General features: G+C 45.2%; 1 protein-coding gene and 1 pseudogene across 2 annotated transcripts in view; both read right to left on the minus strand.

Moving 5' to 3' along the window:
* Nucleotides 1-1,332: 1,332 nt before the first annotated feature.
* LOC129841375 (store-operated calcium entry-associated regulatory factor-like) lies at nt 1,333-3,791 on the minus strand (annotated as a pseudogene).
* A 5,244-nt stretch (nt 3,792-9,035) lies between these two features.
* LOC129840927 (protein WWC2-like) overlaps nt 9,036-23,125 on the minus strand; it is a 45,720-nt gene continuing 31,630 nt past the window's right edge. The window contains exons 14-24 of one of the 2 annotated variants that reach the window (XM_055908972.1): nt 21,149-21,232; nt 20,961-21,047; nt 17,930-18,128; nt 17,490-17,651; nt 16,735-16,850; nt 15,959-16,214; nt 15,605-15,772; nt 12,725-12,817; nt 11,875-12,126; nt 11,169-11,296; nt 9,036-10,703 (exon numbers count right to left, since the gene is read on the minus strand). In XM_055908972.1, the coding sequence (XP_055764947.1) occupies nt 10,637-10,703; nt 11,169-11,296; nt 11,875-12,126; nt 12,725-12,817; nt 15,605-15,772; nt 15,959-16,214; nt 16,735-16,850; nt 17,490-17,651; nt 17,930-18,128; nt 20,961-21,047; nt 21,149-21,232 (1,612 nt within the window). In that variant the 3' untranslated portion in view covers nt 9,036-10,636. Of the gene's footprint in view, nt 10,704-11,168; nt 11,297-11,874; nt 12,127-12,724; nt 12,818-15,604; nt 15,773-15,958; nt 16,215-16,734; nt 16,851-17,489; nt 17,652-17,929; nt 18,129-20,960; nt 21,048-21,148; nt 21,236-23,125 lie in introns of both variants that reach the window. The other variant, XM_055908971.1, reaches the window with a different exon arrangement.

The raw sequence follows: 23,125 nt of genomic DNA on the forward strand, positions 1-23,125 counted from the left end.
GGTGACACGGTCTGTGATTTATTTAGAATTCAAGGCACACTTAACCAGCATGGCTACCACAGCATTCTGCAGCGGTATGTGGTTGCAGAACAGTAACCAGCAGTGGTTATGGAGGGAAACCTCTGGAAAAAGTTGTCACTTAGTGCTTTTGAAATCTAGAGGTTTCCCCTCTATAAACACTGCTTTTTACAAGAGGGGGGACCTCAGGACTTAACCCCTATTAGTGGTCACGGTCCACCAACCATCAGCGAGTGTCAATGCAACCACACTCACAGGCTCTGCCTGGGATAGAACCTACAACCCGCGTTTATACTCCAAGAGTATACTAAGAAAGCCTCCCGAGTGGCGCAGTGGTCTAAGGCACTGCATCGCAGTGCTAGCTGTGCCACTAGCGACTCCTGTGGCGGACCAGGTGCAATACACGCGGACACGGTGGTCAGGTGTACGGTGTTTCCTCCAACACATTGGTGCGACTTGCCTGGGTTGTGTTTCGGAGGACGCACGGCTCTCGACTGCCTCTCCTGAGTCCGTACGGGACTTGCAGCGATGGGACAATTGGGTAGGTAAAAAAATAGAAGAGTATACTAAGAAGCCAATAAGTGGCAACATGGGTAGCTGGAGAAGACTACCCAGAACATAGGGCTCTGTGGGAGAGTCGTCGTCGCTAGCCTATCCAAGAACTAGATTCTACCAGATGCACACACCCGCATAGTGTTTTTTTTTAGCGGTGTCGGAACTGTGTTAGACGTCAAATCCACAAGCGGCTCACGGCATTATACATATCACGGACATTTGGCAATTTCGCAGGGCTCCTTTCCCCTATTTTTACAGATACTTTCCCACCTTGTGTGTGTTTGGGGGGAATGTGTGAACACTGGAATGTGTGATGTCATATACACCTCAATTAAGCTGATAGAAATCTGCATTATTTTGTTCAATTTAAGTGTCATTTCCATATAGTCTACACTTTATTTCTCGTTCTGAAATATTTAAGCGAGTGGGACGGGTGTGGCTTCGTGACAATGGCTACACGAGCAGCCGCTCACCCATTTGACAGCTCCAACGCAGTTACACCTCCGACATATCGCGTACAATAAGTAATCCGATCTGCTATGCTGGTGTCGGTTATCTCTGGTTAACGCGGAATTGATTGCTCTCCCTCAGACACTGGACGGAATCAGATCACAATGCAAACAGTCAAACTAAACAATAAGGCCACACTTCTGAACTTACCTTACCACACCTTTAGCTGTCTTCTGAATTGTGCAGAGGGATATTAATGTCCTAAACTTCTAAAATCGTCATGAATAAGAGACAACACAATCCTCAAAATATCAATACATTTGATCAAAATCATTTATACAGTAAACATTTTTGTTTTGTTTTTATACAAGAAAGAAAAGCCTTATACATACGACCAGCTGAGAAATTCAGCACCACGAGGTTGTCCTACAATTTAAACAGTAACAACATGTGACTGTACTAGTATCACACTGCCATTGAAGAACACATTCACAGCAATCTGATAAATAAACCAGAAAAAAATGTATATACATAATTCCTTCTGAAGGAATTTTAGAAATTGCTTCATCAAAAAAAACATCAGGGAAATGTGTTAAATTCAAACGCATAATAAAACAAGTTAAAACCCTTGGGACATTTGCAGTTTAAGGATACAGGTAAGAAGTATCAACTGTTAGTGGTAATTACATTTTTTTTAAACAATTATACATTCCTATCTCGCAGACACGTAACATTTCAGAGTTCTTGAGTCATTAAAATCTTGTAATCCTGACAATTCCACATCAACCCTACCAAATTTAGTACAGACCTCCACCTATGCTTTGTCCCAGATCCCTGATGACATCACTTGGTGTTCTTCTGGCATCATGGAAAGCTGCCAGTGGCTTCCTGGCCATCTTCAACATGTATCTTCTCTTGGTCCCTCCAAAGCCTGACAAAAAGGAATCAAAAAGCCACCCTAAGAAAAACTCATGTGGGACAGTGTGGAACTAAGAATAACTTAATGAGTTATACAAACATATGTTCCACTGTATCCACACATTGTGTTGACTGTACGCTTGTTTATTCCATGTAACTCTGTGTTGTTGTTTCTGTCGCACTGCTTTGCTTTATCTTGGCCAGGTCGCAGTTGTAAATGAGAACTTGTTCTCAACTAGCCTACCTGGTTAAATAAAGGTTAGATAAAATAAAAATGTCCTACCCTTTCTCTAAGCCCACACTACCTGCCCCAAGATGGGTCAGAAAGACACTGTATCATGCCAAACCGAAAGGTATGCGCACACCAGTGTTTCCCAACTCCAGTCCTCGAGTGCCCCCAACAGTACACATTTTTGTAGCCCCAGACAAGCACACCTGATTCAACTTGTCAACTAATCATCAAGCCCTCAATGAGTTGCGTCTGTCCAGGGATACCACAAAAATGTATGCTGTTGGGAGGACTGGAGATCAGAAATACTGGATTACACCACTGACCTTTGGCTCCCAAACAGATAACCGAGGACTCCTCCAGTCCCCATCCCAGTCCAGAATCCATTCCCAGTTCCTCCAGCAGCACGGCCCCCTGCAAAGTGCTGCTGTCAGCTGTAGTCACTGTGGAACCCGTACCCAGGGCTGGCACCGTAGCCAGCAGAACTAGCATATCCTCCGGCAGAACCGGGGAATTCAGAAGCACCAGGGAACCCGGAAGTGGAACCTGAAGAGAAACCTAGGATAGAGAAAGATACCATTTATGATCGGTGACAGCCTGATCCCAGATCAGTTTGTGCCATCTTGCCAACTACTATGGTCATGCCAATTGGCAATACAGCACAAACTGATCTAGGACCAGGCTACATACTTGAACCATAAAATATAAGCAAGGGTGTGTAAGCAGACGGCGTAGGTGTAGACTTTAGCCCACCTGTGAAGTCTGGCTTGAATCCAGGAGGTGGTGGCCCATGGGGATTGTAGCCATTATCAGGGAACTGCCAGTATTGTCCTAGATTCGTCGGTCCACTCAGGAAAAGATTGTACATACTATAGGCCAGAAACAATAGCAGAGCGACTATCACTAACCCACTGGAATCTTTCCCGGTAGAACTCTGTTGTCTGTTGTTGCAATGGTGATGCTGGTTGTTGTTGTCGGAGGAACCCTTGAAGCTGGATGCGAAGTCACTGAAGCCACCTGAGAAATCATGATTTTGTTCAATGGCATCAAACGGAAGAAAACGTACTGAACCAGGGAGGGAACTTGTCCAATAAGACAATCGTTATTGTTTTCCGTCCCATAACGTTGTGAAACATTTCACAACGCTGTGTACTAACGACCCACCTGTTGAGCCGTGTGAGCCCCCCTTGTGCCTCTTCTTGCCTTCCTCAGTCAGCTCCAGTGAGTACTCCAGTCCACAAGAGCCCTTCACTATGTAGGTGTCATCTGGATGGTTGAATCCCTCACAGCTGACCTCTGTCCGTCCAATTTGTAGGCGTTGTCCATGTCTGTTTTGCACTCCCACTGAAGTGAAACAAGGACCTGTGTCATCTTGCCAACGGTCATTGTGCTAGATCTGGGAGCAGGCTAAAATGTAGCTCTATACCTTTTTCCTCTATCTGCAAGTGTTTAGTCTTACCTGTGCGTCGACTCCGTCCCAGCCTTTGTTTTTGCATTGAACCATTTCAGGAATGAAGGATCCACAGCTGGCTGAGCCTCCAACACACTGCAGCTGAGATACAGCGCTACTGCGTCTGGCAGTGGTGTACAGTTGTGGCCATAAGTTTTGAGAATGACACAAATATTAATTTCCAAAACCTTTGCTGCTTCAGTGTCTAGATATTTTTGTCAGATGTTACTATGGAATACTGAGGTATAATTACAAGCCTTTCATAAGTGTCAAAGGCTTTTATTGACAATTACATGAAGTTGATGCAAAGAGTCAATATTTGCAGTGTTGACCCTTCTTTTTCAAGACCTCTGCAATCCGCCCTGGCATGCTGTCAATTAACTTCTGGGCCACATCCTGACTGATGGCAGCCCATTCTTGCATAATCAATGCTTGGAGTTTGTCAGAATTTGTGGGTTTTTGTTTGTCCACCACCTCTTGAGGATTGACCACAAGTTCTCAATGGGATTAAGGTCTGGGGAGTTTCCTGGCCATGGACCCAAAATATTGATGTTTGTTCCCCGAGCCACTTAGTTATCACTTTTGCCTTATGGCAAGGTGCTCCATCATGCTGGAAAAGGCATTGTTTGTCACCAAACTGTTCCTGGATGGTTGGGAGAAGTTGCTCTCGGAGGATGTGTTGCTACCATTCTTTATTCATGGCTGTGTTCTTAGGCCAAATTGTGAGTGAGCCCACTCCCTTGGCTGAGAAGCAACCCCACACATGAATGGTCTCAGGATGCTTTATTGTTGGCAAGACACAGGACTGATGGTAGCTCTCACCTTGTCTTCTCCGGACAAGCTTTTTTCCGGATGCCCCAAACAGTCGGAAAGGGGATTCATCAGAGAAAATGACTGTACCCCAGTCCTCAGCAGTCCAATCCCTGTACCTTTTGCAGAATATCAGTCTGTCCCTGATGTTTTTCCTGGAGAAAAGTGGCTTCTTTATGCCCTTCTTGACACCAGGCCATCCTCCAAAAGTCTTCCCCTCACTGTGCGTGCAGATGCACTCACACCTGCCTGCTGCCATTCCTGAGCAAGCTCTGTACTAGTGGTGCACCGATCCCGCAGCTGAATCAACTTTAGGAGACAGTCCTGGCCCTTGCTGGACTTTCTTGGGTGCCCTGAAGCCTTCTTCACAACAATTGAACCCCTCTCCTTGAAGTTCTTGATGATCCGATAAATGGTTGATTTAGGTGCAATCTTACTCGCAGAAATATCCTTGCCTGTGAAGCCCTTTTCGTGCAAAGCAATGATGACGGCACATGTTTCCATGCAGGTAACTATTGTTGACAGAGGAAGAACAATGATTCCAAGCACCACCCTCCTTTTGAAGCTTCCAGACTGTTATTCGAACTCAATCAGCATGACAGAGTGATCTCCAGCTTTGTCCTCGTCAACACTCACACCTGTGTTAACGAAAGAATCACTGACATGATGTCAGCTGGTCCTTTTGTGGCAGGGCTGAAATGCAGCGGATTTTTTTTTTGGGGGGGGGGATTCAGTTCATTTGCATGGCAAAGAGGGACTTTGCAATTAATTGCAATTCATCTGATCACTCTTCATAACATTCTGGAGTATATGCAAATTGCCATCATATAAACTGAGGCAGTAGACTTTGTGAAAATTAATATTTGTGTCATTCTCAAAACTTTTGGCCACGACTGTACTTGCCCTTATACAGGGTGAGTACCTGCACGTCTCGGAGCAAAACACTACCTGGAGCTGTATAGAGAAGAATAATTATTCTCCATTACAGGCATTATAAGGCAGAGCAAATAGGCTACTGATGAAAAACGTATGGCAAATTGGCAATCCTCAACAACTTAGTTATTATGTGTAGAATATGTTTATAATATGATGTTGCCTCAGCCTCCCTTGTATGCATTCTGGATCTTTGATCTTTACGGCACAAAAGCAAAAGGCCCGCAGCTATTCTTGATCAAGAACAATAATATCCACCTGCCTAGCTAGCCATTTCTGAAATTGGTACAATGAGCAAGAACCAGAGATATTTTAGCTATAATCGTGTAGCCTAAACGTTTTTGCAAGAAAGAGATCTAGATTCTAGAAAGTGAATAGCTATTATGCGGAAATAAACACTGGCCTTCATTCCAACTTCTGATGTGAGCTACAGAGAGGAAAAGCAAAACGATTAGAAGCAATCCCTTAATCGTTTATCCTGGGCAAGAAAAATAGATAAGTTTACTCGACTGATGAAACCACAACTTCCGGGTGTAACGTCATCTGTTTTGAGCAGGAATGAGCCAATCACGAGCAAGCACGACAGTGCTGTTATGTTCATTCCTCCGTGGCGCCCTCTAGCGTACATATCTAGGTGGCTAATGATAGAAGAGAGGATTATAGTCATGTGATGTACTTTTAGGCCAGGCTAATGGAGATGGTGTTTATCCAGATGACTTTCTTTTTTTGTCCATATAGTCTTGCTCTATTATCACGCCCTGACCGTAGAGATCCTTTTTATGTCTCTATTTTGGTTGGTCAGGGCATGAGTTTGGGTGGGCATTCTATGTCTGGTGTTCTATGTTGTCCTTGTTTTGTATTTCTATATGTTTGGCCTGGTATGGTTCCCAATCAGAGGCAGCTGTCTATTGTTGTCTCTGATTGAGCCTTTAGCCTGTTCCCACCTGTGTTTGTGGGTGGTTGTTTTCTGTTTTGTGTGTTCACCTTACAGAACTGTTCGTTTGTCGTTTTTGTTCAGTGTTCAGTTGTTTAATTAAAATAATGAACACTTACCACGCTGCACCTTGGTCCTCTTCTCCTTCTCCCGACGACATTCATTACATCTATGGGCTCTTCAAAGCTGGATGTGATATAAGCCCAATGTTCCTATGATTTGAATTAATACCAATACTGTACTTGATAAATGTGAAATCAAAAATACTCTGACAAGGTTGTTTGTTTCAGTTATCAATATTTTATTTATATATATTATAAATTTTGTCATGAATACAAAGTGTTATGTTTGGGGCAAATCCAATTAACACATTACTGAGTATCACTCTCCATATGTTCGAGCCTAGTGGTGGCTGCATCATGTTATGGGTATGCTTGTAATTGTTAAGGACTGGGGAGTTTTTCAGGATAAAAAAAATAACATAATGGAGCTAAGCACTGACAAAATCGAGGAAAATCTGGTTCAGTCTGCAGTCTGCTTTCCACCAAACACTGAGATGTGTTTTGGGTTTTTGTCCTGCTGAAAGGTTAATTCAAGGCTAAATCTACACCGTAGTTGCTTACCAAGAAGACAATGAATGTTCCTTTGTGGCCGAGTTACAGTTTTGATTTTTTTGACTTAAATCTTCTTGAAAATCTAAGACAAGACCGGAAAATGCTTGTCTAGCAAGAATCAACAACACATTTGACAGAGCTTGAAGAATTTTTAAAAAGAATAATGGGCAAATGGTGCACAATCAAAGCTCTTAGAGACTTTTGCCAGAAATACTCACAGCTGTAATCACTGCTAAAGGTGATTTTACCATGTATTGACTCAGAGGGTTGAATACTTACATAAATTTGATATTTCTTCATTTCATTTACTAAATTAGCAAAAATTTCTAAACATGTTTTCACTTTGTCATTATGGGGTATTTTGTGTAGATGGGCGAGAATTTTTTTAAATTTTGAATTCAGGCTGTAACACAAAATGTGTAATAAGTCAAAGGGTATGAACACTTTCTAAAGGCACTACATACGGTACATACATACAGGCAAAATATGTAGCTTTTTTTTGTTGCTGTATTACTTTAGTGCCTTGTTGCAAACAGGCTGCATGTTTTGGAATATATTTATTCTGTACAGCAGTGGAGGCTGCTGAGGGGAGAATGACTCATAATAATGGCTGGAATGGCATCAATGGTATCAAACACATCAGATATTTGGTTTCCATGTGGTTGATACCACTCCATTCCAGCCATTATTATGAGCCATCCTTCCCTCAGCAGCCTTCACTGCTGTACAGGCTTCCTTCTTTTCACTCTGTCAATTAGGTTAGTATTGTGGAGTAACAATACTGTTGTTGATCCATCCTCAGTTTTCTCCTATCACTGCCACTAAACTCTGTAACTGTTTTAAAGTCACCAATGGCCTCATGGTGAAATCCCTGAGTGGTTTCCTTCCTCTCTGGCAACTGAGTTAGGAAAGACGCCTGTATCTTTGTAGTGACTGGGTGTATGGAAACACCATCCAAAGTGTAATTAATAACTTCACCATGCTCAAAGGGATATTCAATGTCTGTTATTTTTGGTAACCATCTACCAATAGGTGTCCTTCTTTGCAAGGCATTGGAAAACCTCCCAGGTCTGTGTGGTTGAATCGGTGTGTGAAAATCCCTACTCGACTGACCTTACAGATAATTGTATGTGTGGGGTAGAGATTAGGTAGTCGTTCAGAAATCATGTTAAACACTATTATTGCACACAGAGTGAGTCCATGCTTATTATGTGACTTGTTAAGCACATTTTTACTTCTTAACTTATTTAGGCTTGCCATAACAAAAGGGGTTGAATACTTATTGACATTTCAGCTTTTCATTTTTAATTAATTTGAAAAAATGTATCGAAAAACATAATTCCACTTTGATATTACGGGGTATCGTGTGTAGGCCAGTGACACAAAATCTCAACTGAATCCATTTTAAATTCAGGCTGTAACACAACAAAATGTGGAAAAAGTCAAGGGGTGTGAATACTTTCTGAAGGCACTGTAGGTCAGTTGTATAAAACATATTTGATATCAGTGTGTCTCTAAACTAGTTGATTATCAGTGGGGAAACAGTGAGTTAACATTTGAACCATCTATAAGTTGCTAATTAACAAGGTCCGGAGGGGGCATGTCTGTACAGAACCAAAACATAAATAATACAAACACAAAAAATAAATACAAAGGAAAAATAAAGTCCAAACTTTTCCGCCTACCCACAATTCAAATCCATGTTTTCATCTTCGTTGTCGATATTGGGAGGCAACATTGTGTTGGTAAACTAAACGGATTTGAACAAATTTGATTGGAAGTGCCATATATATCTTGAGTCCAGGGGTAGCTATACAAACTAAGTACGATACCACAGATACTGTTTATACTCACAGTTCAATCAGATGTTAGCTCCTATTCAAGCGTTTCAGAGTAAGTGTGCTGATCTAGAATCAGGTCCCCCTTCTTATTCATTATGAATTAAAAGTCAAAACTGATCCTAGATCAGCACTCCTACTCCGAGAAGCGTTTTCAATACAAGCCTTGTTGTTCCTTAGCTATTAGCTGTTAAAAAGGCAACGTAAAAACAATACTGTTTGTTCTCTGGTTTACAGACACACAAACAAAACATTAGATACAAAATAAAGAGAAGAAACCACAAAGGTCAATTGTTGTCCTATTATTCAGAAAAAATAGAGCAGGAGACTCCTTGGAGAAATAATAAATATAATGAATTACTGGAGTATAACAAGCCATTATTATACAAAGAAACTGATGTATACTGAATATTATAGCTTTCATGTCTTTGATAAAAACCAAAAAAGTATTGATTTGACTTTTTCTATATAGCCCACTGCTTTTGACCAGGGCACATAGGGCCCATAAGGCTCTGTGCTTTGACCAGGGCCCATAGGGCTCTGTGCTTTTGACCCCTGTACTTTTGACCAGGGCTCATAGGGCCCATAAGGCTCTGTGCTTTGACCAGGGCCCATAGGGCTCGGTGCTTTTGACCAGGGCCCATAAGGCTCTGTGCTTTTGAACAAGGCTCATAGGGCTCTGGTCAAAAGTAGAGAACTACATAGAGAATAGGGTGCTATTTCGGACCCTTAAAACACTGGAAGGCTGGAAATTACATGATTTGGGTCCAGTATATTTCCTGCATTGTCTTTGCTCTAGTCCAGAGAACCTATCTGTAACAAAAGGCATTAACACAGAGGTTTTATGTTCATCCTTTGAATAAATACTTCAACAGTTGGGAAACAGGTGGGAAAGGAAAACCAATCTTACAAATTAAGTTGCAGAGTGAACTACACAATAGCCTGGTCCCAGATCAGTTTGTGCAAAAACATATCCTGGACCAGGCTAGTAACTGACAAAACATTTAACTATAAAATTGAGACTAGAGCCCAGTGAACGCAGTAATAATTAGCGTTGCGGTGGGTCGGTGTGAAAAAGCATAAAGCCACAGAACAGTATCAGTGCAGTATCTCAGAGATAGATAGAAGTGGAAAAGCAGTTACATTACATTCACAAGGTTTATGTTTGTTTTGTTCTGAATGAGAGAGAAAAAAATAGCAGAGCACCAGCTTTGGACAGAAGACATTATATATGATATACTGTAGTAGGTCGCCTTCTCTCTCTCACATACGCACACTTAGCTAACACTGATGCCCAATACAAAGTCAACTCCTAGCCCCTACCCACTATACACCTCTGGAGATCAGAGGATTGGATACATGGAAGAAACACAGTGAACATGCCACCTAGACTAGCAGAAGGCAAAGTGTCGTTATTACCATATAACTTACACCTATCCAATCCTGTTAGATCTCCATAAGTGCATAGGGGGTAGAGGATCGGGGTTGATTTGGGACTGGGAGTGAGACTCACTCAATCTACCCCGCACCCTGCCCCGTGGTGCAGTTCCACCACAGGACACCAGAGGGCGACAAACACACACACTCTCTCCTCCACCCCACACACACACCACTCTCCAACACACCTTATAAAACTGTACAGAAAAATCACGAGCAGAATACAAGTACCAAAACACCTCTATTTTGGGTTTTCTCCTGATATAAGAAAGCCATTATTTAGTTTTTTTCTTTTTTTTCTTTACAAGATAGTATTCAATTACAACTTATTATACAAATACATAAACTATAGTGTACAAACTATTCGATTGGTTTCATTCAAAGTAACTACACTATTAAAATACTCTGCTATAAAAAGTTGGAAAAATACTTCATTGTGTCACTATGTAATCATACATCATCAGCCGGTAGGGATGGTATATTGATCTTAGCTCGTGTGAAGTAGGCCATCTTCTCCCTGCAAAGAGAGAAGAAATGCCTATCAATCAAGCAAATGTATTTATTAAACCCTTTTTACACCAGCAGTTGTTCACAAAGTGCTTTTACAGTAACCTGCCCATCAAGGCCTATCAGGATGGAGCATAACAAGTTCAGAGACTATACCCTGTTTATACCTGGTTCTAACATGATCTTGTTCACATTCTGATTGTGCCCACATTTTTTGACAGGTGTAAACGATTAAAATACTTATTGTTATCTGATTGTGATCAGATCTTCTAAGTGTAAACAGACAAGATCAGGTCACTAGCAGGACAAGATCAGGACGAAGGACGCATGTTAGCGGCAGGTATAAACAGGGCTTACATGACCAGTAGGGTCAGTTATCCAAGAACGCGAGACAAGATACAAAACAGTTCAAACCCTATGGTCAAAAAGTTGTCCATAAAGGAATAGGGGCTGAACGGAGGGATGTCTGTCTCACCTGAAAGACTGGACCTGTAGGGGGACCTTCTGACTCTGCTCTCTTAGCCGACACACGTCTTTGGAGGCCCTCCTCATCAGCTTCTCAGCCCGCTGCTCCTGACGCTGCTGTTCCTTAGACTGCTCCGCCTGGGAGGGAGGGAGACAGAGAAAGTGTTCATTGAATGAGAGAGACTGATAGATTCGAGAGAGAATTCCATAAAAGTGAGAGCAAGAAATTATTTTACTTCAGTTGCTCTGAAATGCAGGATACAGTGTCTTCCGACTGATGTGGATTCTGCAAACTAATGGTTTCATTCTTTATGCCAAATCTTACTATTCAAGTTGTGACCTGGGCAACGTTTTATTTATTTTAAAAGGGTCACTTCAGGTGAAAGCGAACGGCACCAAATTATACAGCCATTAAGTCTCTTCAGTGCCTAATCAAGCTTGAGAGAACACCTGGGGCCAGAGACCTGGCATTAACTGCCGTTAGCTGCTATTAGTGAGAGTGGCTGATGGCATCATGGCATGGTAGAGTGCCTGGAGGGGCATAAGGGGGTACAGGGTATCCTTACACAAGCCATCAGATCCCGAGTGCCATTCAAACCATTCCAAAACATTGTGATGTCGAGTGGCCTTGGCCTAGTCCTTCTATCACAGCTGGACATTAGCAGTGTGTATGCATGTGCATACTGTATCTATCATATGTCTATCCAGCCACTTGCCTGTCTCTCGGCCTGCTCCAGCAGCCTGTGAAACCTGTGGTCGTGCAGCACGGACCCAGGCAGCTCCGTCTCTCCCCGGGCCTTCAGGGCCTCCAGGTGGGCCCTCAGGTCCCTCAGGGCCTGGAGCTCGTCGTTCAGACGGCTCTGACGCGTTCGCGAAGCCTGGAGGGCCAGCTCCAAGTCCAGGGAGGTCCGGGTGTTTGTCTCCCCGGCTACGCCATGCCTCCGCACCACCACCGGCTGGCACAGGGTCTAAGGGAGGGAGAGGGGGGGAGAGAGAATGAAAGAGCAATGCCTAAATAGTTGGTTCCTTATACTGCACATTGTTTTTTTTATATATATATTTTAAAATATGTTTATTATTTTCCAATAAAAAAAAGAAGACAAAGATACATTGACATTCAGTGTAGTGTTGAATGGAATGGCATATTTAGAGGACATAACAAAACTTAACTCATATATCCCAAAAAAATGTAAATGCTGTTATGTGGTACATATTAGAAGACAGCATATAGAAATTACAATCAGTCTAGTTAAACCCAAAATAAATATGGAGTGGAGTACAGCGCAGAGTAGCAGCAGATCATCAGCCCAGTTATGAAGGTGGACTAGACCATTTATCCAGTAACGGCTGTAATTTGTAAAACATTGGACTTCTATTGGAGGTATTGTATGGAATATATTGCACATTGTTGAAGAACATTCTCAACATTGCTCTTCAGATTATGATGAGTTTCATGGTATTTATTGCAAAGATCTGTGCTCTTTTGCCTGATGAAAATGTCCCCCTTTATTGACCAAATCACTGAAACTGAATGCAAGATAAAGAGAGAACAAACGTTACACTCACCCTCTTAACCCTTAGGCTGCGTCTCTCCGAGGTGTTCCGGACAAACGGGCACTTTTTGGATAATGTGGAGCTGTCGCTATCGCTCCGGTTCAACTGTAAGAAAAAGGAGAGATGAAGAGAGTGGGAAGAGAGAGGGAAGAGTAGAGAACAGGAACATCCACTGGTGTTAGTCTGGGAAAGCTCTGCGGTAGTTTGGTCTTTGGTCTGGGATTGGGGTGTGTGAGGGTGTGTGTGTTTCTGTTTGTGAGCGTGTATCTAAATAATGACACCTCTATTCGAGGTGCGACCCGACCTCGGATTTGGCCCGGTTGCCATTTTAACGCCCAGGAAATAGATTTTTATTCTATAACAGAGGAAGGATGCTGTAGTTAGTGTCAGAGAGTCTGATTTGAGCAGTCAACCCCCTGGGCATGTTCCAGCAGACACCTCATGTCTCAACCTGTGGCACTGCTGCCTCTATATCCATGACTTTACAGACAAATGCACAACTGGTTTTCAACTGGGATTTCAACTGGGGTTCCAACTGGTGTTTTAACTGGGGTTTCAACTGGGGTTCCAACTGGGGTTCCAACTGGGGTTTTAACTGGGGTTCCAACTGGTGTTTTAACTGGGGTTTCAACAGGGGTTCCAACAGGGGTTTCAACTGGGGTTCCAACTGGGGTTCCAACTGGTGTTTTAACTGGGGTTTCAACAGGGGTTCCAACTGGGGTTCCAACTGGGGTTCCAACTGGTGTTTTAACTGGGGTTTCAACAGGGGTTTCAACAGGGGTTCCAACAGGGGTTTCAACTGGGGTTCCAACTGGGGTTTCAACAGGGGTTCCAACAGGGGTTTCAACAGGGGTTTCAACTGGGGTTCCAACTGGGGTTTTAACTGGGGTTTCAACAGGGGTTCCTACTGGGGTTTTTAACTGGGTTCCAACTGGGGTTTCAACTGGGTTCCAACTGGGGTTTCAACTGGGTTCCAACTGGGGTTCCAACTGGGGTTCCAACTGGGGTTTCAACTGGGGTTCCAACTGGGTTCCAACTGGGGTTTTAACTGGGTTCCAACTGGGGTTCCAACTGGGGTTTCAACTGGGTTCCAACTGGGGTTCCAACTGGGGTTTCAACTGGGGTTTCAACTGGGGTTCCAACTGGGTTCCAACTGGGGTTTTAACTGGGTTCCAACTGGGGTTCCAACTGGGGTTTCAACTGGAGTTCTAAGAACTGTTTCCCTCTCTGTGTGTTGTAGATGTGAATCCTGTCAGAGCAAAATTCATGCAGTACTTACATATTTCAGTGTGTGTGTGTGTGTGCATGTACAGTGAGCACCATCATTCATTGGACAGTGACAATTTCTTTGTTATTTTGGTTCTGTACTCTAGCACTTTGAGTTTGAAAGGATACAATGACAACGAGGGTGAAGTGCAGACTGTCAGCTTTATTTCGAGGGTATTTTCATACATATCGAATTCACCGTTTAGAAATTATAGAAGCTTTTGTACATAGTCCCCCCCATTTTCGGGCATCAAAAACATTGGACAGTTTAACATAATGTTGAATAAAGTAATCTTTGTTAATATTTGGTCGCATATCGTTTGCATGCTGGGTATCTTCCCTGGTGATGCTCTGCCAGGCCTGTACTGCAGCCATCTTCAGTTCCTGCTTGTTTCGGGGACTTATTGCCTTCAGTCTCCTATTCAGCATGTAAAATGCATGTTCAATTGGATTCAGATCTGGTGATTGACTCGGCCAGTCAAGAATTTTCCACTTTTTGGCCATCAAAAACCCCTTCGTTGCTCTAGCAGTATGTCTAGGGTCATTGTCTTGTTGCATGATGAAGTGCCGTCCAATGAATTTATCTGAGCAGATAAAATATTTCTGTAGACTTCAGAAGTCATTGTTCTACATCTGTCTGCAGTCACATCATCGATGAAGACAAGTGAGCCTGTTCCACTGGCAGCCATACAGGCCCAAGCCATAACACCCCCTCCACCATGTTTCACAGATGAGGTGGTATGCTTTGGATCATGGGCATGTCTTTTTTCTTTCCACACTTTCCTCTTTCCATCACTCTGGTACATGTTAATCTTTGTCTCATCTGTCCACAATACTTTTTTCCAGAACTCTTGGGGCTCTTTTAGGTGCTTTTTAGCAAACTGTAATCTCGCCTTTCTGTTCTTCAGTGGTTTGCATCTTGTAGTGTACCCTCTGTAGTCCTGCTGGTGTATGGTAGACTTTGACACATCTACACCTGCATCCAGGAGTGTTTTTGATGGGCTGTTGTCAGGGGGGTTTTCTTCACCATAGAGAGTATTCCCGGTCATCCATTACAGTGGTCTTCCTCAGTCTACCAGGTCTTTTGACATAATTGAGTTCACCGGTTGTTTTTTCTTGTTAATGATGAACCAAACTGTTGACTTGGGCATGCCTAGGTTTTTTACAATGTTCCTGATTGATTGATTTTAATTTCTGAGCCTTATGACGGCCAGCTTCATTTGCATCGACACTGCTGTCTTCCTGATGTTGTCACACCCCAACAACAACCTCAAAAGGCAATAGCAAAGTCTAGAATCAATACTATTCATCAACAGCTCTAATGCATTCACTAACGACACAAATGAACACACCTGCCCCAACGACACACATCTGTGAAGCCAATTCAACAAATACTTGTAGTACCTTAAAATGGGGAGACCATGTACAAAAGGTGCTGTCATTTCTAAACGGTTCATCCGATATGTATGAAAATACCCTCAAATTAAAGCTGACAGTCTGCACTTTACCCTCATTGTCATTGTATCCTTTCAAACTCAAAGTGCTAGAGTACAGAACCAAAATAACAAGAAAATGGTCACTGTCCAATGAATTATGGTGCTCACCGTATGTATACAACCCACTCACCCTGCAGATGTACTGGTTGCGCTCCCCAGGGGAGAAGGTTTGAGACCTCATGATCATACTGTTCCGTACGAAGCCTCTCTGAGCGCTGCGTGGTCCTGGTCCCAGGCTGGGTCTGTCTTTAGGCCTCACCGCCACACCACACATCTCTGTGTTCGTCTCCGCATCCACCTGGAGAAGGTTAGAGTATATTACAGCTACAGAGATGTGTGTTCACCAAATAAAAGTGGACTTTTTGAAGTGTGTGTGTGTGTCTAGATCTAAAGACTCTGGGTTTCACATTAAACACACCTCTCGAGGCTAGATTTCTTCATTCAGCCGTGTGTGTGTGTGTGTGTCAGAGCACACGTGGCTTACCAGCGTTGGTCCTTCATTTGCCTGAGGGAGTCTCTCTTTACATCTCCTCTCCTCCTCTTCCTTCTCCTCCTCTTCCTCTCTGGCTGGCTCTTCTCGACACTTCTCCTCCCTCTCCTCCCCTCCGTACGCCTGCCCAGAGCCAGCAAACTTCTTCTCTGCCTTGACAGAATCCTTCCTCTCCTCCTCCTCCTCCTCCTCTTCTTCCTCCTCCAGTCCGAGGACCAGTTGAGGGCTGTCCTCTCCCAGCATGCTCAGCCTGTCATAAGAGGAGAGGTCAGAGGTCAGCCCTATTGTTACATGCAATACAACCTGCCTGGCTGGTATATTTGAGTCAAATGTTGATGTAGTCATGTTGTACGTCTTGAAAGTAAGACGGACACGTGTTTTTGCGAGAGGAAAATGTCCCCCCAAGGTGTTTTTTTTAATGTATTTTTAATGTTTAATTGAATATTAAAACATACAATCTACCTGCAGTGAAGCCACTCAACATTTACATTCCATTCAGTCATCTAACCGTCTCCCATCCAGAGTGACCCACAGGAGCAACCATGGCCAGGAGCAACCATGGCCAAGGTCACGTCGACAGGCCTCCCACCAAGTCAAAAGGTGTTTGTAATGGTTATAAAGTGTCATCTGTGAGGGAGCTGTCAGTACCATTGGTCTCTGTCTTTCCCCAGGTGGCTCTGCCTCTCCAACTGTGATATGTGTGTGTACTGAAAGTAATGGTGTTTGTAATGGTAGTGAAGAGTAGGCTGTGAGGGACAGTGGGTCAGTACCATTGGTGTCCGTCCATGTCCAGCTGGCTCGCTCTCTCCTTCTCCTCCAAGGCCAGCTCCTGTTCCACAGCCTCCAACTCGCTGGAGGTCCTCTGCAGCAGGGCCGACACCGCATCCTGACAACATACACACAACACAATATTGGAACGAGGCGCCACTACAGCCTGTGTCACAGCCGGCCGTGACCAGGAGCCCCATAGGGCGGCGCACAATTTGCACAGTGGCCCGGCAGGGTTTGGCCCGGGGGGCTTTCCTTGGCTCGTCGCACTCTAGCGAGTTCTTGCAGCGTGCCGGGCGCCTGCAAGCTGACTTCAGTCGTCAGTTGAATGATGTTTCCTCCCGGGTTACGCAAACAGTGTGTTGAGAAGCAGCTCGGCATGGCGGGTCCTGTTTCGGAGGACACATGACTCGACCTTTGCCTCTCCCGAGCCCGTTGGGGAGTTGCAGCGATGAGACCAGATCGTAACTACCAATTGGATATCACGAAATTAGGGGGAAAAAGGGGGTCAAATTACAACAACAACTTTCCATTTAACTTTCGTGTGCCTCCATCTGCGGTCGATACAGCTTGGCGATTGAGGCCTCCACCGGTCATTTGCCCTTCAGTAGAATAGAATGCATATTCTGTATAACATAACCTGCATGCAGCAGTGAATTTGAACTGATCTCCAATCAAAGTGAAGTGGGCATATCCAGAAACATGTAGACTGAGGCAGGCGGTGTCAAGTGGTCTGAAGTGGTGGAGGAGGACTCACCATGTCCACGGGCCCTGCAGGGTGCTGCTCTGGCCCAGGGCCGGGTCTCTCTTGGCTGGCCTCTTCTATCTCTCTGCTCCTCTCACTGGTCAACAGGTTGTACCACACACTGGTCATATCCCCACTCACTGGAAGCTCTCCCAGACTCACATGGGCTCCAGCCTAGCGAGAGAGAGCGGAAGAGAAAGAGAGAGGATGACAGGAGAAAGATAATGACAAAAAGTGACAGAGTGTGTGCGAGAAAGTGTCTGTCAGATCGTCTGCCCATCTTTGGTCACATTCTTGACCCTGTCCCAGTCGTAATGGTTGACGTTGTTATAAGCAAGCAATATGTTGTTGTGTGGTAATTCTACAGTGTCAGCTCTGTATTTAGTTAACAGTGTTGGTAGGTGCTCAAAGCCTGTTGGTAAGTGTGTTTGTGCTGTGCAGTGTATATGTACCAGGCAGTCCTCGGTGCGTCCGGGACCCACGGTGCAGGCGTCGATGCGGAGCGTCTTGTGCCGGAGGATGCCGTGCGGCGCGGCCGCCCTGAACACCTCGTTGAATGTCACGCTGTCAGGCAGCGCCACGGGCACCATGCGGGTCCTGAACAGACTGCTGATGTCACTGGAAGATGGGAGGAGCGCCACCCGGATGTATCTGTTGGGGGGGGGGGGGGGGGGGGGGGGGCGGGCGGGAGGGAGAGAAAAGAGAGTTATACAAAAAACTTTCAAAAGAAAACGAGACATTTTCACAAGCAACTTCGAGTTCCAGAAGAAGACATTTCAATGCTGTTGAGGTCATGTCGTCCAATAACAACATAACACTCCTAAACTCAGAGAGTTAATGTGGAGACAGAGGCAGTAGGTTGGAAAAGTGTACGTGGCCTGGGAAGTGTTGGGATAAAGCCTGGTTACCTCTGGTGTGTTGTGTTATTGAGATGTGTGCTCTTCTCTTTCTGCCTGCTGTTCTGTAGCTTCCGGCCAGAGCGCTTCGAGCATCTTTGAGGATTTCTCTCTCTGCTCCAGTTAACATTGACTCAAACACTTCCCGGGAAAAAACCCTCTCTACTCTCTGCAAGACTCCTCTCCTCTCACCCGCAAACGAACCCCCACGCAGAAGACTCATCTGCATATGCATATTTCACAAACTACAAAGGAGCCCAAATTTTCACTCAAATGAGTTGAATGAGAATAAGATGAAGGAAGTTTGGTTGAAGAAAGAAAGAAAGAAAAAAAAAACCAGTTAAAACGCCTAGCTACCACCTGCTAAGTTGTATCATATTTTTGGGGGAGATATTTCAGCTGAATGTTGTGCGAGGGATTCAAAGGCGTTTCCCCGCTGTTCGATTGGACACGAATGCCTTTTCAAGCCTGGGAACATGAGAGGGTGGATTAACTTCATTTTTCATTTTTGTCGGCCATAAAAAGGGTCTGCTGGCGGGAGAGAAAGCCGTAAGGGGTCTCCATAAATAATAACACGACAGAGCCCACCCACCCCTGCAGAGAGTAGACAAGACACACCTGTGTGATGTAAGGGCAAGTGTGTGTGTGTGTCTCAAGCTTTATTAGTCATGTGTACGGGATACACATGGTATACACCAGCGCTATTCAGCTCTTACCCCACGAGGTCCGAAACCTGCTGTTTTTCTGTTCTACCTGATAATTAATTGCATCCACCTGGTGTCCCAGGTCTAAATCAGTACCTGATTAGAGGGGAACAATGAAAAATGCAGTGGAACTGGCTTCGAGGTCCAATGAAATGCTTACTTGCAGGTTCCTTCTGGACAATGCAACAACAATAAGAAATAATACAAGATAAGAATAGGAACATAGAGTCAAAGGCTCAGTAGAATAGAATAGACATTTTAGCATCAGTATAATACGGGGAGGCACAAGTTATTGTGCGATATTTACACGTGTTTGGGGGGGGGGGGGGCAAGTGTTTAAATTGTGCAGTATTTAGCAATCATAATAGGAGTCTGGTAGCAGCAGTTGTGATGTGTGTGTGGATGTGTGTGTTTGTAGATGTCTGTATGGGTGTGGATGTGTGTGTGTGTAGATGTGTGAATGTCTGTATGGGTGTGGATGTGTGTTAAGGTACGAAGAATCAGAGCAGGTGGTCAGTCCAGTTCAAGTGTTCAGCAGTCTGATGGCTTGTAGATAGAAAGTGTCTCTGAGCCTGTTGGTATCAGACCTCATGCCCCGATAGCGTCTGCCCGACAGTGAGTGAACAGCTCGTGGCCGGGTTGTGTGGGGTCCTTGATGATGCTGCGGGCCTTCCTCAGGCACCGTTTCCAGTAGATGTACTAGATGGGTGAGAGCACGGTCCCAGTGTACCGGGCCATCTGCACTACCCGCTGGAGGGCCTTGCGGTCGTGGACGGAGCAATTCCCGTACCAGGCCGTGATGCAACCGGTCAGGACGCTCTCGACAGTGGTAGTATTTGGGTGCAGCGTGTGTGTGTGTAAGAGAGAGAGTTTGTGTTTCACAGAGAGGTGTGTGTGTGTGAGTGAGAGAGTTTGTGTTTCACAGAGAGGTGTGTGTGTGTGAGTGAGAGAGTTTGTGTTTCACAGAGAGGTGTGTGTGTGTGTGTGTGAGAGAGTTTGTGTTTCGCAGAGAAGTGTGTGTGTGTGTGTGTGTGTGTGTGTGTGTGTGTGTGTGTGTGTGTGTGTGTGTGTGTGTGTGTGTGTGTGTGTGTGTGTGTGTGTGAGAGAGTTTGTGTTTCACAGAGAGGTGTGTGTGCGTGTGAGAGAGAGAGTGTTTGTGTTTCACAGAGGTGTGTGTGTGTGTGTGAGAGAGAGTTTGTGTTTCACAGAGAGGTGTGTGTGAGAGAGAGTTTGTGTTTTACAGAGAGGTGTGTGTGAGAAAGAGAGTCTGTGTGTGACAGAGAGTCTGTGTTTCAAAGAGATGTGTGTGTGTGTGAGAGAGAGAGAGTTTGTGTTTCACAGAGAGGTGTGTGTGAGGCTGTACCTCCTATCCTCATCTCAGTCAGTCTCATACTTCTCTGAGAGCGAGAGAGACAGAGTGTGTGTGTGTGTTTGTGAGAGGACATCAGTTAAGTTGTGTTGTCTCTCTTGTCGTGATGTGTGTTTTGTCTTATATTTTTTATTTCATTTATTTTTTATCCCAGGCCCCCGTCCCCGCAGGAGGCCTTTTGCCTTTTGGTAGGCCGTCATTGTAAATAAGAATTTGTTCATAACTGACTTGCCTAGTTAAATAAAGTTGAAATAAAATAAATAAAGCCAGCTCAGTATTGAGCTCTCTAGATTCAACATTGACACACGTCCCCAGAGCAGCTCTAACGCCTCCAGGTGCCAAGTCAACTCCACACTGATAGGCTGAGCACAGCGGCACTCTCAAAGTCCACATGGTCTGTAACACGCTGCGATGCTGTCTGTGTAAACGCAACACTGACAGAGTCTAGTTAGTACACACAGATAAACGAATGAATGAAAGGAAAGATGGAATGAGTGAATGGGTGAATACTCACACTCTGGTAGTGGAGGGGACTGACAGGGCAGTAGGGTTTTGCAGCTGCATGATCACCATGACAAAACTGGAGTTGGCAGCATCATATCTGTAAACAACAACACTATCTTTCATTTGTCCGACAGCAGGGTAGGATGGAGTTATAGACATTGCGTAGCTTAATGTGTGTGTGTGTGTGTGTACTCTTACTTCAGGCCTATCTGGACCTGGGCAGACTCAGGAAGGACAGGCTCATCCTCCAGGTACACCGCCGGTTCATCAGACTCCATTGACCTACTAACATACACAGCAGGTTTTTCATTATTACCAATCAAAAAGAACATCTGGAATATAAAACAGAGAACAGAGGTGGAGCAGAGGAGAGAGACAGGAGAGAGACAGGAGGGAGCAGAGGAGAGAGACAGGAGAGAGACAGGAGAGAAACAGGAGGGAGCAGAGGAGAGAGACAGGAGAGAAACAGGAGGGAGCAGAGGAGAAAGACAGGAGAGACAGGAGAGAGACAGGAGAGAAACAGGAGGGAGCAGAGGAGAGAGACAGGAGAGAGCAGAGGAGAGAGACAGGAGGGAGCAGAGGAGAGAGACAGGAGGGAGCAGAGGAGAGAGACAGGAGGGAGCAGAGGAGAGAGACATGAGAGAGACAGGAGGGAGCAGAGGAGAGAGACATGAGAGAGACAGGAGGGAGCAGAGGAGAGAGACAGGAGGGAGCAGAGGAGAGAGACAGGAGGGAGCAGAGGAGAGAGACATGAGAGAGACAGGAGGGAGCAGAGGAGAGAGACATGAGAGAGACAGGAGGGAGCAGAGGAGAGAGACAGGAGGGAGACAGGAGGGAGCAGAAAAGAGGAGGGAGAGAGACAGGAGGGAGCAGAGGAGAGGAGGGAGAGAGAGAGGAGGGAGCAGAGGAGAGTGACAGGTGAGAGACAGGAGGGAGCAGAGGAGAGAGACAGGAGGGAGCAGAGGAGAGAGACAGGAGGGAGCAGAGAGGAGGGAGACAGACAGGAAGGAGCAGAGGAGAGTGACAGGAGAGATGCAGGAGGGAGCAGAGGGGAGAGACAGGAGGGAGCAGATGAGAGAGACAGGAGGGAAACAGGAGGGAGCAGAGGAGAGAGACAGGGGGGAGCAGAGGAGAGAGACGGGAGGGAGCAGAGGGGAGGGAGACAGACAGGAAGGAACAGAGGAGAGTGACAGGAGAGATGCAGGAGGGAGCAGAGGGGAGAGACAGGAGGGAGCAGAGGAGAGAGACAGGAGGGAGCAGAGGAGAGGGACAGGAGGGAGCAGAGGAGAGAGACAGGACGGAGCAGAGGGGAGAGACGGGAGGGAGCAGAGGAGAGACAAGATGGAAACAGGATGGAGCAGAGGAGAGAGACAGGAGGGACCAGAGGAGAGAGACAGGAGGAAGCAGAGACAGAGCGAGAGAGAGAGAGGAAAAGGTGTCCTTGGCTCATCGTCTAATTAAATCAAATCAAGGGGAGAGCAAGGGAGGACAGGAGGAAAGGGTATGAAAGAAAGAAACAGAAAAAAAAGAGCAAGCAGAGACAGAGAGCAAGTGACAGAGAGGAAGAAAGAAAGAGAGAAAAGGGGAGCGAGGGAAGGAGGGAGAAAGCTAGCTGAGAGAGACAGAGTCCACACCACACTGGTTGAAGGGATCAGCATCAAAGCCCCCCTTTAGGGGGCAAGAGATGATGAAAGCGTTTGACCATAGGAGCATTTTATGTGTGGAAAAACAGACATCAATGAGGCCATTCTAATCACGAACAGCCAAACTGGGCAACAGAGCCCATGCACTCTAATTAGAAAGACACAACTGGGCAACAGAACTCTGTGTGTCTGCATCTCAAACATCTCTCGTTTGACAAACAGACAGGGTTCCTTACATTCAGTCATTAAAGATCAGATTTAGCTTTGTCTCCAACTGTGTGATACACAAGAGACAAAGCTAATTGTGTGTGTGTGTGTGTGTGTGTGTGTGTGTGTGTGTGTGTGTGTGTGTGTGTGTCTGGTGAGTTGAGGAGCCTTCAGTTTGGTGTTTTAATTGAGGTCTTGTGGTTTTCTCATCACATCTTGCACCAAACATCGCAGGCATTCAGTTACATGGAAAAGGAGGAGAGGAATAGGAGGTTAAAAGACCCATCATGACCCTTAGAGTGGAGCAACACTATTGGGAACAGCA

Source organism: Salvelinus fontinalis, chromosome 42 (assembly GCF_029448725.1).
Source record: "Salvelinus fontinalis isolate EN_2023a chromosome 42, ASM2944872v1, whole genome shotgun sequence".
Lineage (NCBI taxonomy): Eukaryota > Metazoa > Chordata > Actinopteri > Salmoniformes > Salmonidae > Salvelinus > Salvelinus fontinalis.